Below are 11,063 nucleotides of genomic sequence, written 5' to 3'. Positions count from 1 at the left end.
TTACGTGTTTACCCACTAGCTGAAATCTAAGCTTCTTCTAAGTTTTTACATTCGGACTACAAAAAGAAATATCCGAGAGTCCTTTTAAATCGAACAATGGCTTCAAGCATTAGAACTAGTTAGCGACCACTCCTGAACTCGATATCGGTGGATCAAATAAGATATTGTTAAGCTGCCACCTTTCTTTTAAACAGAAAAAAAGAAAACAACAACAACAGGAAACATTAACAGCAACAATCTTCCATCATAAGCGGGCGAATATTAACGTTAAAACCCGACGTTTCGGCGTCATCGTGACACTATTCTCTAGGCAAAGTAAATAAATAATGCGAAGGTTTGATTTATATACAGTCTCTACGAATAAACATAATAACAAAGGATCACAAGTTGTTCAAGTGCATACCTTTGCGCGAATCGACTCCGTTTGCACGTTTAGGGAAGTTTACTTATGAAAACATCGATCTCCTTAACTAGGCAATCAAATTTGTTAGGACATTTAGTAAGCACGTGAAATTTTTTTTAACCATCTCTAGGTAGGTTTATTGTTCTTAAACCATCCCTAAACGTGCAAACGAACTCGATTCACGCAAAGGTATTCACTCGAAGAACTTGTGATTCTTTGTTATTATGCTAATTTGTAGACTGTATAGAAATCAAATCTTCGCATTATTTATTCACTTTTCCTTGAGAATGGTGTCACGATGACGCCGAAACGTCGGGTTCTAACGTTAAAATTCGTCTGTTTATGTTTTAAGAAATAGTTATTGATTAATCTTCCATCACTATGTTTTCTTAACCTTTTGTTTTTAATTTTTACAATGTATCTTTCTTTTTTTGTTCTGTTAGTTGCACCTGAGATCTCCAAACATCCAAAGGATACTCGGGCAGCGGAAGGACAAGATGTTGTTTTCCATTGTTTGGTAGAAGGAAACCCAAAGCCGAGTGTTAGATGGACAAAAAATGAAGAAGAATTGAATTTAGCAGCAAATCCACGACTAAGCTCAGCTATAACAAACGACGTACATAATTTGACAATAACTGATGTTCATCTACCAGACGCTGGTCAATACAGATGTCTAGCTAATAACAGTGTCGGTCAAACTACTTCATCTGCCGCGACGCTTATAGTAGAAGAATATTGTAAGTATTAATGTCAATTCACCAATCAATCAGAAACCACGGCAATGGATTTTCATCTTTTTCGACTTCAGCAGGAAAGGGAATTTGTTAATTTTCCAGTGCAAGCAAGTTGGCTGAAACTACCAGCTTATGATTTCGGAGCGAAGGGTACAGTACCTTACAGAACTTTACGACTCGAGATGTGCCTTAACGAATTCTAATTCACAAGCCGGATTTCTGGTGCATAGAACCAAACCTTAAGCGAAAACACGGCAACCCAGATTTTCAACGCAAAAATTAGGACCCTGCCTTAATCTACCTAAGTTCACAACTCATATTACCAGTTTAAAATATGAATTGTGTGCTACAGAAACTCGTAACTTGGATGTTTCAGTGTAAGCTGAAATCTGAGTTGCTCCTCATTTGAATTCACGACATGCATGTCCACTGTTCAAGAAGTGCTTTGTGGAAATGCACAGGTCGAACTTTCAAAGTGTGAGTTATAAGAACTTACTAATCAGAGTTTTTACTTCAAAAATTCAGATTTGCAAGTATTTCACTAAAATTCACAACTCGTATTTTTACTCGTAAGTGTAAAAAACCGGTGTTGCATTATTCGAAACAAAGCACAACATAATTTTATTGCAAAATTATAGCTGTGTTGCATTGTATTTGTTACAAAGATGCATTACTTGGATTTTGGGATGAACTTCAAATCCTTGAGGTGCTTTATCGAAATTTACAAGTCCGATTTCCATGGCAGAAATCCGAATTGTGAATTCATTGCAGCAATGTGAGACCCATGCCAATTTTTACTTAAAACATTAGATTTGTGCCTTATTGAAATTTCCATCAGTAATTTTGATTTAAAATTGCTAGTTTAAGGTTTTGTGAGCTGTTTTTTCAACCAGGCCCAAGAGTCGGCTGGAATGCTTCTTTTTTGATAAGGTGGTAAGGAAAGGTATCTGCCGGGTAATTTTTTAATTGTTATCATTATACAAGACATATATTTGCATTGTAGATCTGAATTTATGATATACAATCTAAGTAACATGAAATTTGTAACGTATTGACCTAAATTATTTGATTACATAATTTCTGTATCTTAGGATGCTGATACATATTTTCTTTTGTTATCATTTTTTTTCTTTTCTTTATTTTATTTATTTTTTTATTTTTTTTAGAGAGAGAGAGAGAGGGAAGCCAGATTATACCAGAAAAAAAGACATGGATGACCGGTTATAATCACCTGGATTATCTTTCATGGATTCTCAAGGGTAGGGATATCGTTTTGTCAACGTTTTACAGCTTTGTCAATATTCGTGCTACCAAAATCCTCCTAACGTAGTAATAACTGATCAAATGTATACCTCCCAACCATATTTACAAGAAATATCAAAGGGAACTCTCCTGAACGACTAGTAACTGTGTTAGCGTGAAAAGCCGTCAATGGTGACTCAGTACAGTTTGTACCGATTCATGTACCTTTTACAGCGCTATCAAATTGTGTCTTGATTTTTTTTTCCGCATTCTCCAAAAATTGAAACAAAACGGAACAAGAAGAGGGAGAATACGGAATTCGCATGACGTGTATTGCAATTACCAGTTTTTGCTTGAGAAAACTGGAACCAAAAAAAATGGATAGTAACCACGTGATCAACAACGTAATATCATCCTTTTGTAAAAACATCCTTTAAAACAAAGTTTTCATTCAGAGAGAAAGCGTAACTTTATCACAGAAAGTAATATTTTTAGTGTTAGTATAATATTTTTCATGTACTATATTGAACACAAGAGACCGTGTTTTACCAAATTTCCAAACACCAAGAAGAGAGTTGAAAATACGGCGTGCAGTGGAGTATTTTTGACGAATTAACCTTGAGGTGTTTGAAAATATGGCAAAACGCAAAACGCTGTCTTGAGTGTTTAAGATATCATCTCAATCGAAACTTAAACTCTGGGAAAACAGAAAGATCGATGCTCTGTTATGTAAAACCCTATATTAACTATAGAGCACATATCGAAACACTGTAACGATCATAATTTCCTTTGTTTAAACTTGATGAATTTTTAATAACTTTGTACGGAAGTAGCCGTCTGTCCACACTGCAGCAGTCATGCATAGACAAAGGATTTGTATTCAAACTTGAAGATTTGCCATATTCCTGAAAAAAAAAACCTTAAGTCAGCGATTAAAAAACGCGTGTGCATGAGGAAAATGACTCGTCTCAAGTCCTTTTGAGCTGTAAACTGCTTTCACCCTCAGTGCTTGCATTAACAGAGAATAATCATTCTGTAACTAGGCTGAACAGCTTCAGTTGAGTTGCCTACTGCACTCTGGCAAAAATCTGAAATAAATTCTAAGGCATATACAGCAGCGAGAACTCTGTCTAGAAACGGTTTTTCTTTTTCCTAACCAATGATTAAAAAGAAAAAAACGCATAAACTACCGCAATGGTATACTTAAAGGCAAGACCTAAACCTGACCTAAATTTTCAAACGAAATTGAAATACAAACGCCACGTTGAAGCGAAGCAATTTGCAAACCATGAAAACGCTGCCTCTTAATATTTTTCTTTCATATTTTTATGCCCCCTTCCATGGAGTGGTTTTCAATCATATGGACTACACGACTGATTTAAGCCAACAATCGAGCTCTCTTTGCTAGACCGCTTAAAATAAAGACAGCAACCTGTTGGGATAATAATTTGGCCATGTGTCGTGGCCGCTTTTATTGATAAATTACTAACTAATAATTAACTACATCATAACATAATCATTCATAAAGTATATAAAGTCGTCATACCAGGTGAGGGTCACGAAAATGGCAGCATAATAAAAGTACACATAAGTAAAGGCTATCGGGGGAGCAAGGGGCGGAGGCGGGTTGATTGCTTGATCGACTTCAAGATTTAGCGTTACAGGCTAAGAGGGCGAGTCACAGCTAGCATTGCTCTTTTACCCTCTTGTGCTCCAGGAAAACGAGGCTATGTACTTTTACTGAATAGGGTGTGACAATTACACAATCCTACTTTCTACTGTAATGAAATTGTCTGACTGTCTCGTGATTCTTGCACAACTCCAAAGTATTGCCTAAGGTATCAAATGACGGTAATACGAACGCAGCAATCTACCCGCCTTTACCCTTGAATGACCTACACATGTCATGTCAACACCCGGTACAAATTAAATGTATAAACGGGGAGGTGACATAAAAACTTTTATTTGCACGCAAATAAATTCATTTATCTTACGTGCGGAATTGAAGGCGTTTTTTGAAAGCAAACGTATTTGACGCGCAGTCGCTATCTGATGAACATCTCTTTAGGACTTCGCTTCTAAATTAAATATTCTGTGTTTACCTCGATGTTTTTATTGTATCATGCTAAGCCGTTTTTGTGGGTTAGTAAATTCCTAAATTTCCTAAGCAATGATTACAAAACAAAAAAAACAAAAAAAAAACGTATAAACTACCGCAATGGTATACTTACAGGCAAAATCTAAATCCGACCTAAATTTTCAAACGAAATTGAAATACAAACGCCACGTGGAAGCGAAACAATTTGCAAACCATGAAAACGCTGACACTTAATATTTTTATTAAAAACAGCTCACGTTTTGGTCGATGGATTTCTTAATTCTTCGGTAAACGGCAGAAGAGTTTATTCATGTATTATTGTATTTGACTGTTACCCGCTGACTGGAGAGTGTCTGTGTGGTAAAATCGTCATAGAAAAAAGGAAATACGACGTCTTCTAATTTTTTTACCCCTCAGAAATAATCACATTCGTCGAAATTAAATAACACTTTTTCAGACTGTGGTGTTGAGCAAATTTAAGACGTTCCAGGTATTGAGGCATGTCTAACATCTACGCTTATTAAAGTCGTCCTTGACTTTACGCGTGCCCTAACATTATTATTGTGGAAATATGAAAAACATTTGCATAGAAATCTGTCAGACGGTTATCAATGAGCGGAAGATGATTGATAGAATCATGTGATCGACGGAATTAAGAGCCAAATGCACGCTTGAGGGAAGAAGGCTGCCCATCCAGTTCCTAGGATGGATTTCAAAACATTTTTTTCATTCTTCTTCCTTGTACCTCTCTCTCAGGCAGGTTAGTTGTTTTATTCAGTTTCACGACGAATGTACTACATCACTATAAGGCGTTTTGATATTGTCAAATTTACATCGATTATGTACTTGCGTGAACGAAAGTATTCCTGACGGATTATATATTGCCTCGTAACTTTTGCTGAAAGCTTTAGTGGTGTCGGTGACCTTCCGGGTCCGCCAGTATAGTGTATAATATAAAGGAACAGAAGTCCCCGAAGAGGACATGTGGTTACTCGACAGTATAAATAACCACAATGGTGCAAAAAGGAGTTACGGAGTTTTGGTTTCATTGCAAAGTATTGTTTTAAAATTTGAGTGGTCGATATATATGTTTTCTACATCAGTATACGCAACATTAGGGACGGGAAGGCAACGACGTGACTGGCAGTGGACGCGGGAACCTGTCGCTATCTCGTCGTATTGCCAAAGACAAAATGCTTAAGAAGTATATTTTCGACATTTTCGTATAGGACGGCGACGTCGATAACTTGAGCTTCATAAAAGCTTCACAAAACCAATGAAACTCTTTAGCTCCTTCGCAAGGAGCCTCGATTCTGTAGCCTGTTTCTATATTTAATTAGTTATCTCCTGGATATTTCTATGCAAGACATGCGTCGACTACGATATACACGTACACAGTGACAAACTGGCCTAAGCACAAAGTGAAATGAAATTCATGCTAATGAATGTGGTCGATTCACGAACCATATGCAAACTCAAAGTAAATCGGACAAAAATCCTCGAGAGAGTGTCGCTTAATAACGTTATGTGGAGAGCCACTGGGTCTCTTTAGCACGAATCAGCCACGCCCTGCAAATCTTAAGTCTTGCCTTGAGCTGCGGCCTTCCGCTGATTAGGATTATGGCTCCATCTTCAACTTTAATCTCTCCATCATCTAATACATTGTTTCATTTTCTTTTTTTTTTTTTAATTTTATATTCCAATGTCGCATATGGCTTCACTCAAACATTCCAATGGTACATGCAAGAAAGCCTCTTCGATAAGTGAAAGTCTTAGTTTGAGATAATATCTTGCAAATGGAACAGTCAACCGGACGGTTCTGGGACCAAACGCTATGTTTAATATGTCTGACATTTGAAATCGCCTCTTCTAGATGATGTGAAACAGATATCACTCGTGGTTTTTCGTGTAACGATATCATCTACAATCTGCTACTCATGACAATACCAACAACTACTTGTACCTTAAACACTTCATTTCATCGAGGGAACTAATTATAACTACTCTGCTTAACCAGAGAATGTCTTTTGAAGAACAATAAAGTGTATTATCGTTTGTCTCACGATGTAGTCACTTGAGATGTAGATCGCGACGTTTCGACTGCTTACTGCTAGTCTTCTTTAGGCGATAAGGTCGACTGATTGCACGGTATCATTTATATCACAAAGGTCGGCTGTGATTGGTGCATTTCGATCCTCCTATTATTCCATTATTCCGGCGAGTAGTTGTTCCCTCAGTGGTCCGCTGTTGTACCGTTCTCCTGTTGTTGTGTTTCTTGATCGTGGGTATCCATGCTTCAGGAATTTCAATTCCACTATCCCTGTTGATGTTGTTAGGGTGAAGTCTTATGTGAATAGCTTCCTTGACCCTACGTGTGTACCAGTGAGGATCTCGATCAATAAACTTGACCTCATTCCAGATAGGATAGTGGCCGGTCTCGTGGGTGTGTTCAGAAACGGCGGAGGTCTGGGTACGGGCGAGTCGTATATCCCTGTCGTGTTCTTTGATCCTCTCCTGCATAGATCTCCCTGTTTCCCCGATGTAGACTTTGCCGCACTCACAGGGAATCCTGTAGACAACACCATCTTGTTTAGCCGGGTTAACGGTGTCCTTTGGTCGTACTAAATGTGACCGAAGTGTTGTGTCGGACTTAAAGACGGTGCGAATGCCTTGTTGTTCTAGGCAGCGGCGGAGAGACTCTGAAACCCCTTGGACATAAGGTAAAACGGCGGTGGATTTAAATTCCGCGACCGGCTCTCTTCTTGGGGTTGTTCGTGCCTTTGTGATCTTCTGTACAAAAGAGGAGGGATATCCGTTAGAAACAAGTACAGATGACAGATGTTTCTTCTCTCCAGCGATTACTGATGGTTTGGTGACGAGACGTTTAGCCCGGTCGTACAGACACTTCACAATACCGCGCTTTACTGACTGAGGGTGGTGTGAATCATACGCTAGGTACTGATCAGTATGTGTTGGTTTCCTGTAGACACTGGTGGTAAGGCGGCCATCAGGTTCTCTGTAAACTGACGTGTCGAGAAAGGCGATCTTGTTGTTGTTCTCGATCTCCATGGTGAAACGGATTGATGGTTGTTGACTGTTCAGGTGTTGCAGGAAGACGTCAACTCTATCCCGATCCAGGATGGTGAAAGTATCATCTACGTAGCGTTTCCAGATCTTAGGCTTGCAAGGTGCGGACTCTATTGCTTGTTCTTCAAATATCTCCATGTAGAGATTAGCAATAACCGCGGATACAGGGCTCCCCATGGCTGTGCCGTCTCGTTGTTCGTAAATCGATCCGTTGTACTGGAAGTACGTAGATCTTAATACGAAATTCAAGAGGTCGGCGATTTGAACTGGTGTAAGTGTCGTGCGGTCAGCCAGGCCTGCGTCGTTCTCCATTTTTTGTAGCGCGGCTTGTCCGGCGTCCTCGATCGGTACGTTGGTAAACAGTGACTCTACGTCGAAAGACACCATGATCTCGTGGTCCTGGATCTCTTCACTCGCGATGGTGGAGGCGAAGTCAGTTGAGTTCTTCGCTGTGAAGTTCGAGTTACCTGCAAGAGGAGATAATACGTTAGCCAAGAAAGCAGACAGGTCGTATGCAAAGGTGTTGACACACTACACAATTGGCCAGTTGCCAGAAGCCCGACAGATGTCAGAAGCCCGCTTGCAATAGCTCATGCCGATGGTTTTCTAGATGATGAAGAGGTTTTGTTTCTTTAGAATCACTACCTGCTTCTTAATCAACATTGCCATAGTGGGATTATGATCCATTCTGTTTGGATGTGAACACATTGTAGATTCCGGCACATTTCAAGTGCCCATAAGGAAAAGTTTGCAATGGAATGGAAGAACTTTGTTTACAAAAGTACATATTTCGAACAAATATTGAATTTCATCTTTGAAAATCCGTAAAGAAGTGAATTACCTTCTTTCTCCTCCCGTCGACATCCTGTGTAATCTGTTTAAAAGAACGTGAGTAATCAGAGCCAGAAACGCGTCAAAATCGGCGACCTTTGCTCTGCTTTCACTCAAATCTATTGGCTCAAGACTGTTTGACATAAAAATGAAGTTTAGAAATCAGTAGAGGGTCGAAATTCAGCAAAAAATACTTACGTAGTCCCCACTACATAAAACAGCCTGACTTCTCCCAGTAGCGAGCGATGAGACGACGGACTACGAAAGCCACGTGCCAATGAGCATGCACACTAAACCTCAAACCAGGTCCGGGACGCGTGCTACCGTAGTCCGTAGTGACCTTATCTTATGCTGTGTTTAGACTTGAACGGTTTACCGAGGTACCAGAGTTTACTTACCTAGGTAAACATTTTCCGTGTGTAAACGCCAACTGATACTTTGGTAAATGCCGCAAAAGACAAAAGAAATTTAACCGAGGTAAAAGTTGTAATTACCCTGTGATCAGGCATGGTTACAGTTGGTAACCAAGGTCAAGATGACAGATATATCCGCTTGTGGCGGCGTAATATTTCACTTCCCGTGAGCAGATTGTGCGATTGTCGACGAAGCAAAGCGTTTCTTTTCCAGTTTTGACTAGGCTATCATGGCAGATAATGTGGAAAGATTGGATCGATCTTCTTACGGCGAACAATTCCTCACGTAAAAGAAAGCATTGTATTTTTCATTCTCAGTATTATTTACAACTTTCTCTAGACAAACTTCGATCTTTTGTTGTGTAATTATTGTCGATATATTTTGCCACCAGGGAGGATGCTGCTTATAAAACGTATCCACGTTTCTACGCATATAACCATGCATACTCTAGGTATGATCAAGCAGATGAATTTTCGCCGCAATATTATGGAATGAGGTCCTTGCCTATGAAAATGATGGCACCTCAATTTGCTCCTGTTCCGCTGCGGTGGGATCCTCGTCCAAGTTTGATTTCATGACGTTGATAATGCAGCGCGCGCGAATGTTGAAAGATCAACTTGAGTTATTTGAGCCGGTAAAAAAAACTGAACGAATGTACCAAGGTTGAGTAACTTGACCTTAGTAACTGTTTACCTTGGTTAAAGCTCAAATGTAAACACAGCATTAAAGTGCTCAATAATGAACTGAACAACCACCACGCTCGTTGCAATATAATTCTGCTTTCAATTTCTATATCAGAACCTGATAGTGCTCCACAAAATGTGCGTGGACAGACCAGCAGCTCAACCAGCATTTCCGTCATATGGGAAGAAGTTCTAGCTGATCAACAGAATGGTATTATCAGAGGTTACACCATCACTTACAAGTCACAAACAGAAAATGACGATGGAAATATTCGAGTAAATGCCTCTGTTCGTCAGACAGAAGTGACAAATCTACAGGAGTACGTCAACTACAATATCACAGTGCTTGCATCTACTTTGAAAGGAGATGGACCAGCCAGTGATCCAATTGTTGTTAGAACAGACCAGGATAGTAAGTAGATTTTAGTATTAGCTTTCCGTTTTTGCGCTATGGTGGTTTCTAACAGTTTAATTTTTCATTCCATTATTTCCAAATACTCAATAACTATAGTCAATAGAGGTAATATGTGAAGTATTAGAAGAAAACGATTTACGATATGAAAAGTTGTCATTTAAAGGTGTTTGGTTTTCGAATTTTGGAAAAGTATTTTTATTTTCTGTACCTGTTTTTGAGAACATACATTTAGGTCAGGATTGTCTAACTACCAAGAGTTAATATCGAGAAAAATATATTATCTCCAAAATTGAATTAGATATTACAACAACCTTCGTGTTATCTTGCTGGTTGGTTTGTTCTTGCAATGATTATTATATGTGTACAATATCTCCGGTACATAACGTAACTAATTTTGGGAAGGCTTATGGTAGTCACAAACAGAAAACCTGCTACTCGCGATTCACTAATAAGGTATGGACCATAGCAATCGTCGTAATATATCTCTTTTGTGACCTTCTGTATCAGAGCCTGACGGTGCTCCACAAAATGTACAAGGACAGGACCGCAGCTCAACGAGCATCTTAATCATGTGGGATGAAGTTCCAGCTGATCAACAGAATGGTATCATCACGGGTTACACCATTACTTACCATTCACAAACAGAGAATGATAGTGGAAATGTTTCAGCTGGTCGTGATGACGTTGAAAAGGAATTGAGAAATCTAAAGGAGTTTGTCAACTACAATATCACAGTGTTTGCATCTACTGTGAAAGGAGATGGACCAGCCAGTGATCCTGTGATTGTTGTGACAACAGACCAGGATAGTAAGTACATTTTTGTATCAAGCTTTCCGTTTGGACGTTATGGTAGTTTGTTACAGATGTATTCCATTTGATTAAAATACAGATCAGGATAGTAAGTAATTGTTATTTGCAACCTTTCCTTGTGGTGTTTTGGTAGTTTTTGCTTTTTGATTCTTGTTGATAAAACACTCGTCAGCTTTCACGTGTGGAAAACTTTCTAAAACACTTGTGAAATTTGAAGGCCGTTGGGGAAGTCTGGTATTAAAATTTCACAAAATATTTACCGGGTAAAAGATCATTTACAAGCGATTTCCTTTTCTCTTGTTTGTATTTGCAAACCAAATTATCAAGATGAAAAGGATGAGAACGA

General features: G+C 38.9%; 2 protein-coding genes across 2 annotated transcripts in view; both read left to right on the top strand.

Annotated features, from left to right (window-relative positions):
* LOC145468672 (muscle, skeletal receptor tyrosine protein kinase-like) overlaps nt 1-2,360 on the top strand; it is a 4,918-nt gene extending 2,558 nt beyond the window's left edge. The window contains exons 5-6 of the mRNA XM_081452383.1: nt 847-1,140; nt 2,304-2,360. Coding sequence (XP_081308509.1) covers nt 847-1,140; nt 2,304-2,305 — 296 coding nt within the window. The 3' untranslated portion in view covers nt 2,306-2,360. The remainder of the gene's footprint in view (nt 1-846; nt 1,141-2,303) is intronic.
* LOC145468669 (protein sidekick-1-like) overlaps nt 1-11,063 on the top strand; it is a 72,169-nt gene that overhangs the window by 3,939 nt on the left and 57,167 nt on the right. The window contains exons 4-8 of the mRNA XM_081452381.1: nt 847-1,140; nt 1,240-1,287; nt 2,304-2,396; nt 9,608-9,904; nt 10,415-10,714. Coding sequence (XP_081308507.1) covers nt 847-1,140; nt 1,240-1,287; nt 2,304-2,396; nt 9,608-9,904; nt 10,415-10,714 — 1,032 coding nt within the window. The remainder of the gene's footprint in view (nt 1-846; nt 1,141-1,239; nt 1,288-2,303; nt 2,397-9,607; nt 9,905-10,414; nt 10,715-11,063) is intronic.

This window comes from Orbicella franksi, chromosome 14 (genome assembly GCF_964199315.1).
Source record: "Orbicella franksi chromosome 14, jaOrbFran1.1, whole genome shotgun sequence".
NCBI classification, from domain to species: Eukaryota; Metazoa; Cnidaria; class Anthozoa; order Scleractinia; family Merulinidae; genus Orbicella; species Orbicella franksi.
This window is presented reverse-complemented; position numbering and strand designations above follow the sequence as displayed.